Source organism: Acanthaster planci, linkage group LG11, assembly GCF_054643075.1.
Source record: "Acanthaster planci isolate LZ-2023a linkage group LG11, COTS_SCS, whole genome shotgun sequence".
NCBI lineage: Eukaryota > Metazoa > Echinodermata > Asteroidea > Valvatida > Acanthasteridae > Acanthaster > Acanthaster planci.
In genome coordinates, this window is record NC_141787.1 from 4,313,366 (window position 1) to 4,329,556 (window position 16,191).

Below are 16,191 nucleotides of genomic sequence, written 5' to 3' on the forward strand. Positions count from 1 at the left end.
AATTCCAGTCTGTGATGAACGGATCGTTTTGTTTGTTTTTGTGTTTTGAGTGTGGTGCGTGTTTTGTACGTGCACAACGCATCTAAGAGCTGGCAAAATATGACCGATAAATGACTGAATGTCTTGTCTATTGGATCACAGTTTATTTGCGAGCGCGTGACATGGTGGTACTACATGTTTAATGCATATACGCTGGTTGCATGGTCTCGCCTTTTTTCATGGCGTTTCACGATGTCCATTGCCGGGCCAGGAATCCGTAAAGTAAGAAGTGCACAATCTTTGATACCAGTGATTTATTACACCACTGTGATTACAACTTTCCGAAAGAAAATTTCATCCTCGCTTTTAGTTACCATTGCTGTTGTTGCAATGCGAACAATCAGTGCGGCGCAAAAAAATCCTGCTTTTCACGTACAGTGTTTCACTGAGAGTGCCGCATGAAAAATACAAATTTTCTCTACAATTTTTTCTTTTCTGAATACTAAAATGAGTTTGTAAAAGTTGGCAGCTCTCATTTGGGCTTTTTATTGGCGCAGGCCATTGGAGCGCACATGACATCGGCCTACCGCAAAGTCAATGGATTTGATACAAGCCGGTAGTAAAAGGCAATTATACACTCGTACCACCAAGGTGGAAGAAACATTAAGCACGTATGTAATACAAGTTTTAAGCTAGCATTTGCTGTTCTATATTTCGAAGCAATTACCCGATCAAAATCACGTTTGAAAACGTTGTGTTTCATTCATACTATGTGTGATCGTTGATTCTCCTTCGATATCAACGCAGTCACCGTGTTCATATTTACGCAAGTCAGTGGGCATACGAGCGATCGCCGACGTTCCGAAAAACTTTGGTCTTCATAAAAACGCGCCGCGATCACCGCGTTTTGGACAGCTGATAATGCATTATTCATGACGCGCTTTAGCATTACAATGCTGCAATTTCCACTCGTAGCTCATTAACTTGCCTTCGCATGAGTGATTTTGATGCAGCCAAACCGTGGTTTGTACGATCCTTAGCAACCCGGCCAAACTGCGGCGACCGCAACGGTCAAACCGCGGCAACCTTTTTGCAAAGCCGCCTAAGGAATGCACTTTCCATCACAGATTTTACATGTAGTTAAATTAAACTGACAAGAAGTTTCAAATCATAAAATCTTTCCAACAATATGAGCAAGCAAATACTCAATTTCAATGGAAAAGTCTCAATTGCTGAATCACAACACATGGGCATTTGGCTGCATACATGGAGGGCCTACATGTAACAGTATGTTCAGGAACTGCTGGCGTTTCTAATGCAACTTTTCAAGAAATAATCTTTTTAAAGGTTTGAATGAAACAACCACTGCATTACAGATTAAACACAATTTGTTTGTGCTATTGACACCAGTTGTGATAAAAGGTAATGATGATGGCAGTGACAACAGTAACAGTGAACAATGATGAACAACAATGATAACAATGACAAAACTGATTAGTCAGACAATGGAAGCAACAATGACAAAAATGATTAGTCAGACAATGGAATCAACAATGACAAAACTGATTAGTCAGACAATGGAAGCAACAATGACAAAAATGATTAGTCAGACAATGGAATCAACAATGACAAAACTGATTAGTCAGACAATGGAAGCAACAATGACAAAAATGATTAGTCAGACAATGGAAGCAACAATGACAAAACTGATTAGTCAGACAATGGAAGCAACAATGACAACAAATGATTAGTCAGACAATGGAAGCAACAATGACAACAAATGATTAGTCAGACAATGGAATCAACAATGACAACAAATGATTAGTCAGACAATGGAATCAACAATGACAACAAATGATTAGTCAGACAATGGAAGCAACAATGACAACAAATGATTAGTCAGACAATGGAAGCAACAATGACAAAACTGATTAGTCAGACAATGGAATCAACAATGACAAAAATGATTAGTCAGACAATGGAATCAACAATGACAACAAATGATTAGTCAGACAATGGAATCAACAATGACAACAAATGATTAGTCAGACAATGGAAGCAACAATGACAACAAATGATTAGTCAGACAATGGAAGCAACATTGACAACAAATGATTAGTCAGACAATGGAATCAACAATGACAACAAATGATTAGTCAGACAATGGAAGCAACAATGACAACAAATGATTAGTCAGACAATGGAAGCAACATTGACAACAAATGAAGTCTGCAGATTTCATACCATAAAACACACATGTACAAAATAAAACACCTTCTGTTATTGTTGTGATGGGAGTCAATTTTCGGCATATGGATTTTACCTTCATGTAGAGCGTATTTGCTGAACGGGATGAAAAAGCAATGCCTTCTGAACACTGTCAGCAAGGAGCACATTTTCTATAGCAACTTTCAAAGGTAACACTACACTTTGTCTTCAAACCTTTGCTCAGCAACATGCTCTAGAACAATCCTACAGCTTACATGTACATATACCGCTATACATGTATGTACATGTACATGTGTGGTAATTACGGGGCCTGCTGAACAATAGTTCTTGTGGGAGAGAAAAATGACTTGAACTTTTGTTACAAGTTTGAGAGTTCCATGTAAGTTCCATTCTAAGACATACTGTACATAGTCAGACAATACAAGTCATGCACATGTACCTTTCTAATTCCTCCTCAGAATGTGCAAAGGTGCAGTTGCTTCCCCGAGGACAGCCCCTCTTCTGAGTAATATCTCTACACATACTTGTCTTGTATTTGATATTTTGTGTCTAAAGGAAAATCAAAAATAAGTGAATTAGCCTTCATTCTGCATGATCACATTTACAGGTCTTATTTTTTTAATCAGGGAGTGAGTCTATGCCCTGCAGTAAAGAACAAGTGGGACAGAATAACCTTAACCTAATATGAACTCAGTGCACACATACATGTACATGGGTAATTCCAAAAATTAGGGGTCCATTTTTTTAATGTTCCTGTTACATCTGACATGTGATTTCTTAAGTTAAGAACACATTTTCTAATTTCCAAGAGTGATGAATTAATACAAATTACCTGCCAAACAAATACTAATAGTTTGAAATCAATTCCAGTGATATTTCCATGACATATAACAAAGGTCAGATGTAACAGGGACACAAAAATATCACACTTTTGGAGCCCTAATTTCTGGAATTACCCACATGTATACCTCCTTACATGTTCATGTCCTGTGTACCTTTATTGCTTACACATTAATAAGTAGTAGCATCAAATCCAGTGCAGCTATTGAATGAACAGAATGTCATAAGAATTGTTTTAGTTGACCTGAACACTCCTGATAGATACATGAATTAAGTCTGAATAGTGATTCCAATAATACAACTACAAACAATGAGCAATCTTAAAGGGTGGCATGAATTGCACCAACACAAAAATTGGACTGCTGATGTACGCTGTTCACATACAGTCCATGTACATGTATCTGGTAAAATCAACAGCATTAGCTAAGCCCTGAATTTTGTGTCCAGGAATACTGTCATTTTTGAGAAAAATCATGGATCATTTTCGAAAATGGCCGCTGACAATCATTGGCAAAATGGTTTGGTTTTAAACACTGAAACTGTAAAAAGGAACAATTATTCACTTTCACCATGGCATGGCACACTCTGTATAGTGTATTGTCTACATACATGTATGCTGTGGGCATTCAATTTGTGAGGCATGTACATACATGTACATGTTGAGTGCATATATACCGTGCATGAGTAATGCATTTGGTCAAAGCGGTATTATACAAAGTACTTTCCAATAAATCCTGAGAATTTTATTATTTAGAGAGGACAGAAAGTTGAAGGTAAATATGCTAACTACTCTCTTTACTGTAAAAAGTATGGCTTCATTAATCTTTATTCTACCCTGATTTAATGCATAACGGTTTGTGCACTTAGGAAAATCCTGGACATAGTCCGTGGATTTAACATGCAATTAATCACATTCCAACAAATAGGTTCAATTCAGTAACATTACAGCAAAGCCAACAGAGTATACGACCTTAACTTGCCAAAAACATTTATACTGAATTTATGCCTTCTGCCAGGTCAAGTTTGATTCATTTTGGAGAGGCAGAAGAGTGACAAATACCGCAGCAGAGGTAACTCACAAAACTATACCAGTGTTTGATTATAAATGACAAATGTTAGAACATCAAGCCAAGTATACGATGCAAATCCATTATTTAAATTACTATTGTATCAAGTCATTTTAATTAAATCATGTGCATGAAGCAGTTCAATCAACCATGTCAGAACTGGTCTTGCACCAGATACATGTAGATGTTTTGGTAAAGAACCTTGTCTGCCCAGTGCAGGGCTTTTGTCGGGCCTCCAAATTATGCAATCCTCAGCATGTTATTTCATTGCTCACTCCTTGAAAGTTGGAAAGGTTGTTCATTTTCTCAGAACAGCAAAATGTAGCTTACAATTGTGCAGCATGTGTTTGTGGTAACAGAGTGGTTCAGGACTGAAAGCCTCCAGCAAGTAGCAGATGCATTTAGTCAGCATTTTCCTGACCATGCCATTCCCGCCAAGCCGACAATTTTGAAAAACATCCAAAAGTACCGAAGGGAGGGGACGAGCTTGGATCTCAACAAGGGTCGCTCAGGCCAACATCAGGGCTGTCTGTGAGTTGCTACAAAGAGACCCACATGCGTCTGCCAGGAGAAATGGGGTAGGAATTTTGCCATCCTCTTTCCACAAGATGGTTTGATTGGGCATCCAGTGGTACCCTTACAAGAAATACAGGTGACACGAACTCCTTGATGCAGATCCAGACCAGACGACTAAGATATTGCCAATGATTCCTTGACTGGCATCCCAGATTATTGGAGCACCTTGTGATTGAGGATGAAGCAGCGTTTTTGACAAATGGCTAAGTCAACAACCAGAATGTCCGCGAATACACTCCGATGCATATCCCACCCAACTTCAGTTTGGATGTGAAAATGAGCCAAGAGAAGGTTTCTCTTTGGATAAGTCTGTGTGGAGATGGCACCATCATTGGACCCTGTTTCTTGGATGGCAATATCAAAGGTGAACGTTACCTTGAAATTATCAATGACGAAATTGTACCAGTTACAGCAACACTTTGAACACCACGGTGTAAAGCTTCACCGCTTATGGTGGGCCAAGGATTAAGCTCCAGCTCATCGTTGGATCATTGTGATGGAAAGGCTACGGGAAATGTTCAACATGAGAGCAACTGCAATCAACCGTGAGATTGAGTGGCCACCAAGGTCTTTTTGTGGGGACATCTTAAGAACCAAGTTTACAAGTTGCCAAACCAAGATGTCAATGAACTACGTGCCAAAATTATCACTGCAGTTGAGACCTTAAGAAGACAGGGAGACATAATCAGGAATGCATTGAGAGCGATGAGAACCAGAGCTGAATCTTATATTGAAAGGAATAGGGGGCATGTCGAAGGACAATGGGCAGGGCTCGAAATTAACGGGTGCAGGTAGCTAAAATGAACACAAGATTTACCTGCTGTTCCAGTACTTTCTTGTTAAGGTTGTGATTCTGTACAAAATCCACCAAGCCTTTAACAACTGTCTTCACTGCCACCATAGCATTCTCTAGTTCACTCCAACTAGGACTGCCAGCATCTGAAAAAGTAAAATTGATACATTTCATTCAACAAACATGCATGCTACAAGAGGACAAGACATATATTCATGCCAATATATTTTGCTGACTATACATTCGTGTATGTAAATGTAGCTTTCCTTGGCAGTTGATTGAGCTTTTAACTTAAGTCTTGCAAAATGATTAGGAATGGTTTGAAAAAAGAGGCAAGAAATACAATGAAAGGGAAAGAGCCCATAAAAAGTGGTAGTGTTAAGCACTTGCTGGTGGGGAGCCCCGTACCAGAGACACAGTGCTGTGTTTCATGGCTGGGGTGCCTGAAATTGGAACTAAGGAACTGGGCCTTGTAACAAAAGATCACACTTGTAACACAAGACTGAGTGGCTAGGACTTGCCAATCAGCGCAGGGTGCTGGCATTAGCGGAGGTAATCAGTCATTGTTTTGAAACAGTACCATTGTTTGCCACTGCCAGCACCAGCGGATTATCAGTGGGGATAAAAGTCCTCCAGCACTCCAGCAATGAGCGATACAATACTGCCGTGCACTCATGGAATCTGGCTGCATTAGTAAAGACAACACCAACATCAAGCAACGCACTGGGCCAATTTCCGGAACAAAGGAAATTACGTAACACTGTACAATTGGGGCTCTTTACTGGGCTGTAGGCTTGGCTGCAATATCCGGGCGTCAATGGAAGTTGCCTGTCAGATTAGACCAGCCACCAGACAGTCATCTGTGTGGGTGTATGCCTCCAGGAAATGAAGTTATGAATTTTTGAAGAATTGGAAAATGGATAATCATGAAAAAGTGCCTGGCCCAGCAGCATGAACATCAATAACTCGGCCCGGCGCAAAGTGGTTAGAAATAGATGCAACTACTTCTGTCAACAGACTCAAATGTTCTATTAGAAAGAAGCTTGTGACAAGGCCGATGTGAGATGTGGGTTGATTCAAATGATAAATGTTACCTTTTTTATGAACCACCTGGAAATTTAATGTTCATGAGTATGCTTGGAAATATTAACCTGTGAAAAATACATTTTAATCAAATGATTAGTTTAGGAAATGAAGAAAACTGGACAAGTTTTGACAAAGATTGAAGGAATGTGTCCGTGCCCACATGAAGTTGATAAATGTAAATGTACATGTACAATGCCTTGATTAGCAGGGATTATGAATCAGCTTTGTTAGTTTCTATTCACATCATAGCCAAATACAATGCAGATGTACATGTACAATGCCTTGATTAGCAGGGATTATGAATCAGCTTTGTTAGTTCCTATTCACATCATAGCCAAATACAATGCAGATGTATGTGAACAATGCAGAATGCACCGGAGTAAAATAGCTAAGGAAACTGATTTGGGCTGATCAAGAACATTCACAAGTTGGAAAGGACAAATGGGTGTCCAAACAGGTAACTCACTGAACTAAGAGTATTTAAGTATCATACCAGCACTTCTGTTTTTTTAAAAAGATACAACCTGTATTAACCCTCCTTTAGTTTTACAGCACAAATACGCACAAGTGCCCAAGGTCACTCTCTTGCATGTTGGTGCAGTGCACAACATGACACAGCTGTGCTTCTTTGAGGTGTTTACCAAGTGACTCAAAGAGTGACTTCAGCATAGGAGGGTTAATGCAATAAAAGGAATGATGAAAAGGGACAAAAGGATATGATATACAAACTCTGTAACATTAACTACTGCACACTGCCCTGAAACAGGGGTTACAATGAACTTTCAAGTTATACTGCACAATGCTTTAAAAATTACAGAGTTTGACGTGTGGATCTTGCAGCAGATTTGTCTGACATTTACATGTGCAATGTAGAAGGGGCTTTCAAATAGAGGGAGTAATGCTTTTTCAACATCACACAGCACTCAATCAACGTCTGCTTTCCAGGCTGCTAAATTATGATGCACTCCTATGACAAAGTCTGGATGACACAACAGATTGAGTGCTGTATGTATGTTGCTTCGGGCAGACAGCTTTACATAGTCAATCCAATTGTGAATGGAAGTAAAAGGAGCAAGGTCGGAGGTGCGATCAATATTATCAATGCTAATGATTGTATTGTTCAACTTCAATGGCTGACAAGGGCTAATCACACTGAGATGTTAAAACAAATGTTAAACACTTTATTAACAGGGAATAACTGTCAGCAAAAAATTTGCATAGCCAATCTGCTATACAAATTAATTTTTGCAAGGCAGTTGGATAGAATTGTATAGCTATTTTTTTATGTAATCGCAGTGCAAATTTACAGCACACAATTACAACATGACAAAATATCTAAAATAAATTCATGGTCTACATCCAAATAATTCCAGTTATTCCACTTCAAAAACCATGATGAATCCACACAGCGTCTAGTCCGCATTGAGCGATTGAGTTGAGAGTAATGCAACGTAACAACACAACTAGACAGCGCACATACAAGGATAATAACGAGTTTTAAGATTCCACGACGCGTAATCACGATGTGGCAGAGCGACAGAGCCGAACAGACATGAATTCTTTAGTGCGCATGCTCAGTTGCTGTGGCCAGTGCGTTGTCCTCAATGTGACGAGTTTTTGCTTTTTCACGTCGTGGTTTGGCCATCACGTCCGTCTAGTGGTTTTGCGATGTGAAATCTTAAACTCCCTAATTAGTTGACTACATGTGCATTGCCACTGCACTGCAGGCAATGAATCAAACAACTTTCACGGTCCCGTAGAATGTTACAGTTGTAATCCATGTGCTATGGCAAGTGTTAAAATTGAGACTGATTAGTGGCTGAAGGCTCATTCACGTATGTATGCTCTCCTGCACAAATCGTGCTACGGAGAAACATGATATTTAATGTTTGATACCAGTTGGAAAACGGCACAATTAATCGATAAGCTGGTCTAAGCTGCGTTTGTAGTAAGCAACCCGGCCGTGCGTGAGAGAGAGAGGAGCATGTCATTAGACAACATCGTGATTGGATAGCTATGTCTGGCCAGGAGTACGTCATGCAAGCGCACATTTTCATTGGAGATTGCTCCAGTTTTACCACTTGCATTATGAATAATTCAGTGATTGGGCAGAAAGCATTTAATTCTGTAATGGCCAATTTCGTACAAACGAGAGTCAACTGTATATTATAGACTTATGCTGTGATTTCGTTGTGTTATCGGCACTTAACAGCTAGCTTAGTAATTCAGATTACAGGGAAGGGGTTGCAGAGAGTACCACTCTCTCGTACTAAATAAATTCGCCCATGAACATGTATGTGTCTGGTTGTAAGTGCGTAGCAAATGGCTGAAAATGCATCACGAATTGCAATACAATACTGGGAAACTTATTCCCTGATTACCTTTTCTTAAACTTCTTTCCATCCCTGAGGGTGCCATGTTCAGTAATGACATCATTACATAACAAGTTAGGGCTGTGCCGAATATTTGAATATTTGATCGATTATCGAATATTCAAATAGTGTTTTCTGAATCTGAATATCAAAATTCAAAAATTTAAAAGGCATAGACATTTTCAACAGGGCAAGAAGTATTGTTCATCTCTTAAATCTTGCTAAATTGTGACTGAAGATACTCCTAAATGTGAGAAGCTATTATAGTGATTATAATGTACAACTTTGTTGTGTTATTGCAACTGATTTTGTATACCTGGTTTGCTCATCAATAATATGCTGGTCAGTATGACTAAATATTTGGAAATTTGATCGAATTGAGGATCGAATATTTGAATAGTGAATTATTCTAATAGACTCTGCCCATTACATGTTCTTTTATATTGAATATACATGTACATATCTAAAATTTGAAAAGTTTTTTGTTTGTAATTCAAGCTTCTACATTTCATTTTCACATGTCACTCTTCTTTTAACCCCACAAGTAGTGTAGGGCTTATGTGATTTTGCACCTGGAAAAAGGTTTCTCCAAGTAATTTCAAGAAAAGATTCCATGCCATTCACTACCAGTGCTTTCACTTTCTTCCAGAATCAAGACTTGTCTTATCTTTCAACATCACAGTCCAATTGACCACAATGACTGCCTAGCTCTTTCCTGAAATTGTTTACCTGTTAACAAGCACTTCAACTTTTAAATTATGACCACAAAAATGTAGAAACGTACAAAGCACCACTGCAAAGCTGTCAACATTCCTGATACAGGTGATACACAATACACTGCACCATCAAGAAGTGGCCACAGACAAGCAATTTTTTAAGTGTAAAGCTTACAAATATGCAGCTGACTTGCAGCAATTTGCATTATCATTAGACATCATTATCATCCATTTGGCTGCTGAGGAGCAGTGAACCATAAGTTTCCTCCACACACGTTGATCCTGTGCTAGGTTTACTAGGTCTTCTGGCCCAAGCATAGTACAACTTCTGCTGCCCCATCAAACAATGTATGTATGATAAGTATGTAGACCGTGGGCATCCTGGACGTCGTTTACCATGGGTGGGAACATAGTGCATGTCTTTGCTGGCTCCTCATCAGGCAACTGGACAATGTGGCCAAGAAATCTCAGTTGTTGGGATCTAACTCGATGCAGACGTGGTTGTGTGTTAGTCATGGGTCGAAGTCAATTCGAAGAGCAAAGTGTCAGGAGACAAGCCGAGGAAATGTTTGATCCAGGCATTCCTCGCCTCACAAAAACCCCACCATCTTCATCAATTAACACTAATACTCAATAAACGCTGTCAAATCTTCAACCAAGACCAACATTGGGAACAATTCAAATTCAATGCAGCTAACAAATAGAATCTTGTCAACTGTTTCACCACAATGCACTGAGCAAAAATGCTGCTCCATGGCAAACTCTTGGTAGCACAGTGCATTATAAATCACCCATATTAAGACATAGGTTACATGTAAACACATGTACAGTACATTGCGATTGAAAGTTAACACCAAAATGGGAAAACTTTTCACATTTTTTCTCTTCCCAGGGAATTCCTTTTCATTTCACAAATTGTGAACAAGTATGCCAAAAGTGGGAAAATATTTTCACAGATTTTCCCACAAGTGGGAAAAGATTTTCACACTTTTTCTCACAAGTGGGAAAAGATTTTCAGATTTTCTGTAGTAGTGGGGAAATAATTTTGCAAGCTTTCTTCATGAAGTAATATTTGTGCATGTACATGTAGACATCAGGAAGTTTTACGTTTACATGTATTGGCAGATGTATGTACCGTGATTTTGGAATAAATGCCTTGTATCCGGTTGTCTCGATATTATCTCGATGTTTTCGTGACCCCGATCAAAAAACACCTACCTACCATACCTCCCAAATCCCTTCAAAAACCGCCACTGGACCTCATGCATGCACACCGCATCGGGCAGCACAAACTGCATCTACACCTACCGCGACATCCTGACTGCTACTGCATGCCCATTCATGGACAGTCTAATCCCTGACTTTTTCCAATAACCATATGACCACAGAAAGTAACATGTCATCAGAAACCCAAGTGAAAACAGACCCGAAATGTCACACCGAACACAATCGGCAAAAAGATGAGATTTGCTACATGAAGATACACATACAATTTAAGCCGTTGATTTTATTTGTCAATCGACAGAAACCTTTCAGTAACAAAATACTACATGTAGTATTTCATTGTTGATTTTTTGTGTGCCAAACTAAACCACGAGAATAAATAAAAAGAGGGCAAATAAACCATGTCGCCACAGCAGAGCAAGTTAAGTTTGTTGCAATACACGCGTTCCATGTGCTTCAAGACTTCATGACTTGGGGACTCCCGTTTAATCACTCAACATCCAGAAAACTTTTTAAACATTTATTCTCCGACATTGACCAGTGTTTATTTATGGTAATCTAAGAAAACAACTGTGCCATGTGGGCGCGGCTCGCCGTGGTGAGCACATGCTCGTGATCGCCCTGCATGGACCGGATAGCTAGGCCAAGGAAATCGCTACCAGACTACAACAGCCCACTCCATGTGGTGAGTTGGCCCGACCGGCCGGCCCCAAGCACAGCGCAGCCTGCGCAATGGATTCTTCACTGTATAATAGTCGTGCGCGTGTGGCAAGAGTTAAGCATTTTCGCTGCACAATGCTTCTCGTTTTCGCAAGTTTCGGCATGATTTTCTGAACCTTTCGCAAAATTTTCACTCTGTTTTCCCACACTGTTTTTTCCTCAATGTTTTTGCAAATGTTTCACGCCGTGTTCGCAAAAGATTTGCACGGTTTTCACACGTCGTTCACCCCTTTCGCATCCGATTCGCTGCGAATTCACAGGGGGGAAAAGTTGTGGTCAAAATGCGAAAGCGAAGGCAAATTCCTTTTGCTTTTTTTCCCATTCCTTTTCGCAGCGTTAACTTTCAAATGCAACGTACTGTAGCATGTTACAACTAGAAGGTAAATAACAGTACTGGGTAATAACACTACGTGTAGCTGTACCTGGATTAGGGTCTATTGTAGCTAACTGATCTAGATAGGTAGTCAGCTTGCTCAAACGGCCTGGATCTCCTGAACGCTGTAACGCAATGGTAAGCTCTTGTATACTTGCAGTAAATGATGCCGGTGTCTGAAGCTAAAACAGATACAAAAAACATAAAGAAAGTTGAACTTAAGTCTTCTATTTATTAATTACATGGAGTTCCCTCAACCTTTTCTCAGAAACTAGTTTTCTAATATGTAATATCAAGGATCTTGGCTACCATCAACTATGTGCACTCATAGCACATTCTTTTTATACATGTATGTCTCAACTTTGTGTGGAAATAAACAAATGAATATGAACCTCAAACACTGGGACTTCAACTCTGATGCAGTCAACAAGGCTGACTAAATCTTAATAAAACTGACGCTGACATACCCTGTTTGTGAAATTCTACGGTAACAAAATCGACAGGCAGTGTACATGCGCCTATGTTTTGAAGGGTTGTTGCCAACACATTTGGGTGTACTGGGCTGTTATCCAAATTCTAAACTGTGAAACCAGGATGCCGGTATCCGCCATTGAACTCAAATGTTGGTATTATGCTTAATTTTAGCCGAGATATTAAAGTTTGTGCTTGTGATAATGCAAAATAAATGTTCTGTTTGCATCCTCAGCTGTTCTAAAAAGAACTCAGAATGGACAGCAACGTTTGTTCTTGTTTTAGTGAGTTTCAAAAAAGAGGGAGAAACAAAACATCATCTAACCTTGTCAATGATGGATTGCATGTGTGACTTGTGATTCAGATCTCCATAAAGCAGTGAAGACCACTGTTCTGGGGAAATTCGCAGACCTGCTTCCATTGCTATGTGCACAATCTGAGCATCATGTTCTCTACGTAGAGCATCATAGTTGCGAAACTATAAAGGCATAAAAAATGGAAGTCAAAACGGCAACTGCAAAAATTCCATTTGAGTACAAACTAAGGGTAATGGACGTAGATATACATGTAGGTACATACACATACATACATTACATAAAAGACTAACATTTGACAAAAACTCCTGTGTGTAAAGATGACACAAGTACATGTCTATATGTACATGCATAGGTTTGGGATTTTTGCAGCACATGCTTGCTGGCCATCAGAAATACAAATCTAGTTACATTTGTGAGATGTTCCTGTCTACTTGGGCCTAACTTGTGCTCAAAGTTTGGAAGATGATGAGATGAATTATTTTCAAAGTGACAATAGTTCACGAATAATGCGGGAAAAAAGATTTGTATGTTCAACTGGAAGCAATATGAATTTCTTTGGAAGAGTAGATCAGATTTTTTTCCAATATTTGTGAGCATATGGTGTCTTGGTGCACGTCCAGTTCACAATGACTCCGATTTCTTGCATGAGCCAACATGTACATGTATATGTATACTACTGAACCCTGAGTGGCTGTGTTTCAGCCACCTGGGATAAAGAACCAGCAAGAGGTGGATGCTACTAAAATTTACAATTTATAACTTCAAATACAAAATATATGTACCATCAATATTTCCTGGTTGTTGTAGAATACATGTACATCTGCAACAACAAATAAATGTATTTGTACAATGCTAGATTTCATCCAGTCAAATAACGTCAACAAGCTTGGCAGCTGAATAGTCACAAAGTCTGGACTTTGACAAACTTGGCTTGCACTAGCAGGTTTCAAGGTTTCTGTCACCATACCATGTAAAGTCAAACCTGAATTACCTCATCTTTGAGTTGCATGAGGGATGATTCCTCATCTCGTTTTGTGACAATGAAGCAAGAGGCTCGATACAGCAACTGAACAACATGGCCTACGCTGGTCTTCGAAGCTTGGGGAAACTGCTGCTCCAGTTTCTGAACAACAAACATGACAAGCACCTTGCGAGACAGAGCAGCTCCATCCTCCAAAGCCAACAGCACCAGCTTTAAGGTCTCTTCTTGCATTGCTACAAAATTAAAAGTGTACACAGCAATGATTTGAGTACTGTAAAAGGCTGGTTGAAAGGCGTTTCTAAATTATATGCCTGAACAATCGGTATACATGTAATATAACATGAAACACAAACAAAGCAGATAATTCAGCAATTACTGCATTTTTTTGTGGTGTTCATCCAAAATTCTTATTGTTTTTGATAAAGTTTCAGAAGGCAAACAAGGAAAAGTGAATGCTAATTCACCCTTGAGATACACGTAACATAGATTTACGTGGTCAGTGAAGTTGGTTTCACCTCACAAAATAGCAAACTTGTGAAGTTTGACAAAATACTGGACACGTTAAAATGTATGTACATATAAGCCAAATTGCCCACACTGGTTATGTGTTAAGGGTTAATTTCACCAGCTTGTTTTATAAGCTTTGAACATTCATTGTACTTGTACATGTACATGTTGTAGACTTCACAATTATTCATAAGCTTAAGATGAAAAGTCATGAAAGTAGTACACATCTTTAAATACACTGTACTGTCTGACAGTCAATCCTAAAATTCCATTGTTAAACATATTTAAAGTATTGTCACATAGTCACAGATAATTTATGTCATTACCTGGCCCAAGAAACTGACATCCTCTGGAACGGACTGCAGCCCAGAGATTGGCAGACAGCTGTTGCTGGTTCTGATGTTGTAAAATAAGCTCAGTTACTGCACGCTCACCTAATGACCTTGCAGCACGCATAGCTCGTGATCGACCCTCGTCCTCCACTAACTGACAATTTACCAGTGCAACCAACTTGCGCTGCATCGGTTTACTTAAGATGCAGCCACCAGAACCACTGGCACTGCTGGCACTGGCAGCTGTAAAGAGAGAAAAGATATCAATATACATGTAGTTATGAGGATTCTTTTAATGTGAAGAAGCAGACTCTTTTATCATAAAACAAATCTGCACAGCATTTCTATTCTGCCTGCCTCCTGTAATGCAAAAACTAACTGCACATTTAGGACTTTCATTGACTTTCTGCAGAATGCATGACAAGTGCATGTAATGTATACCGCACATGTACATGTACACATATTATACACAAGCACAAATCTAGACATAAAATTTCACCTTAAAAATCAAACCAAAACACTCAAAAATCTACCCATAAATATGGATGATTCTGCATGATGGAAGATGGTACATCTTGGCCAATACATCAAATGAGGCTTGATGCCCCTTGAAAGTCTGCATGTAAGTTTTTCTTTTAATACATGCATATTCCAGCATAAAGTGTACATGAATTTATACATTTTGACGTTAAAACAGCACTAAAAAGTCACAGCCAAACTTCCAGACAAGAGCACAGATGAGGTCACCAAACACTCCCATTACTCCACAGGACTGCAAACAATCACAAAGTACTAACAAAGGAGGGTTACAATTGTACATGTACAAATAAAAACAAAACAAAAAGAATTCAGAAATTTGGGAATAGATACATGTACAAAAACCTGTCTTATATGTAAGCTAACTGGCTGATGAGATAACAAAACCACAGAAAGGCAGAGAAAGATATAAATAAGAGCAATATTTTTGTTTTCCAGGGGGTAAAGAGATTTTGGAGATTTTTAGAAAATTCCCCTTTGTAATTGAAATCTCCACCTGCCAATATCTACACATACTAATTGAGCACTAAAACCTGCATATTTTATATCATAAACAAGACTGGGATATTTATTAATTTTTCGTGTGAGAGCTTTGGCAAAGTATCTTTAAAAGGATACTGTTTAAGTTCTATGATAGTAAAAGTTTCATGAGCAAATCAACCACCAAAAATTATGGCATCAGTAGGTCCACTCTTTGCTATGTGGTAACAATAGTAGGTGGGTTATTACAGAAATTATTTTTCTCTTTTTTTTCTCTTTTTTGTGTGTGTCCCTGCCACATCTGACATATGATTTTGTTAGTTTAAAAAACATTTTCTAATTTCCAAGAGTGATAAATTAAATCAAAGTACCTGCCAAACAAACAGAAATACTTTGAGATCAATTCTGGTGATATTTCCATGTCAAAGGTCAGCTGTAACAGGGACACAAAAATGTCACACATTTGGACCCCTAATTTCTGGAATTACCAAAGTTCTAGTACCTGTACTGCTACATAAATGTACATGTATGGTAGGTGGGATAGTGATCCCACCAGTCTTGTGATCCCTGCAAAATAACAGTACATTTTC

General features: G+C 38.9%; 1 protein-coding gene across 2 annotated transcripts in view; it reads right to left on the reverse strand.

Annotated features, from left to right (window-relative positions):
• Positions 1-16,191, reverse strand: part of LOC110981556 (uncharacterized) — a 65,890-nt gene that overhangs the window by 37,760 nt on the left and 11,939 nt on the right. For both annotated transcript variants that reach the window (XM_087143010.1, XM_022239185.2), the window contains exons 3-8: positions 14,579-14,827; positions 13,755-13,978; positions 12,772-12,924; positions 12,025-12,157; positions 5,509-5,630; positions 2,648-2,757 (exon numbers count right to left, since the gene is read on the reverse strand). In XM_087143010.1, coding sequence (XP_086999136.1) covers positions 2,648-2,757; positions 5,509-5,630; positions 12,025-12,157; positions 12,772-12,924; positions 13,755-13,978; positions 14,579-14,827 — 991 coding nt within the window. The remainder of the gene's footprint in view (positions 1-2,647; positions 2,758-5,508; positions 5,631-12,024; positions 12,158-12,771; positions 12,925-13,754; positions 13,979-14,578; positions 14,828-16,191) is intronic.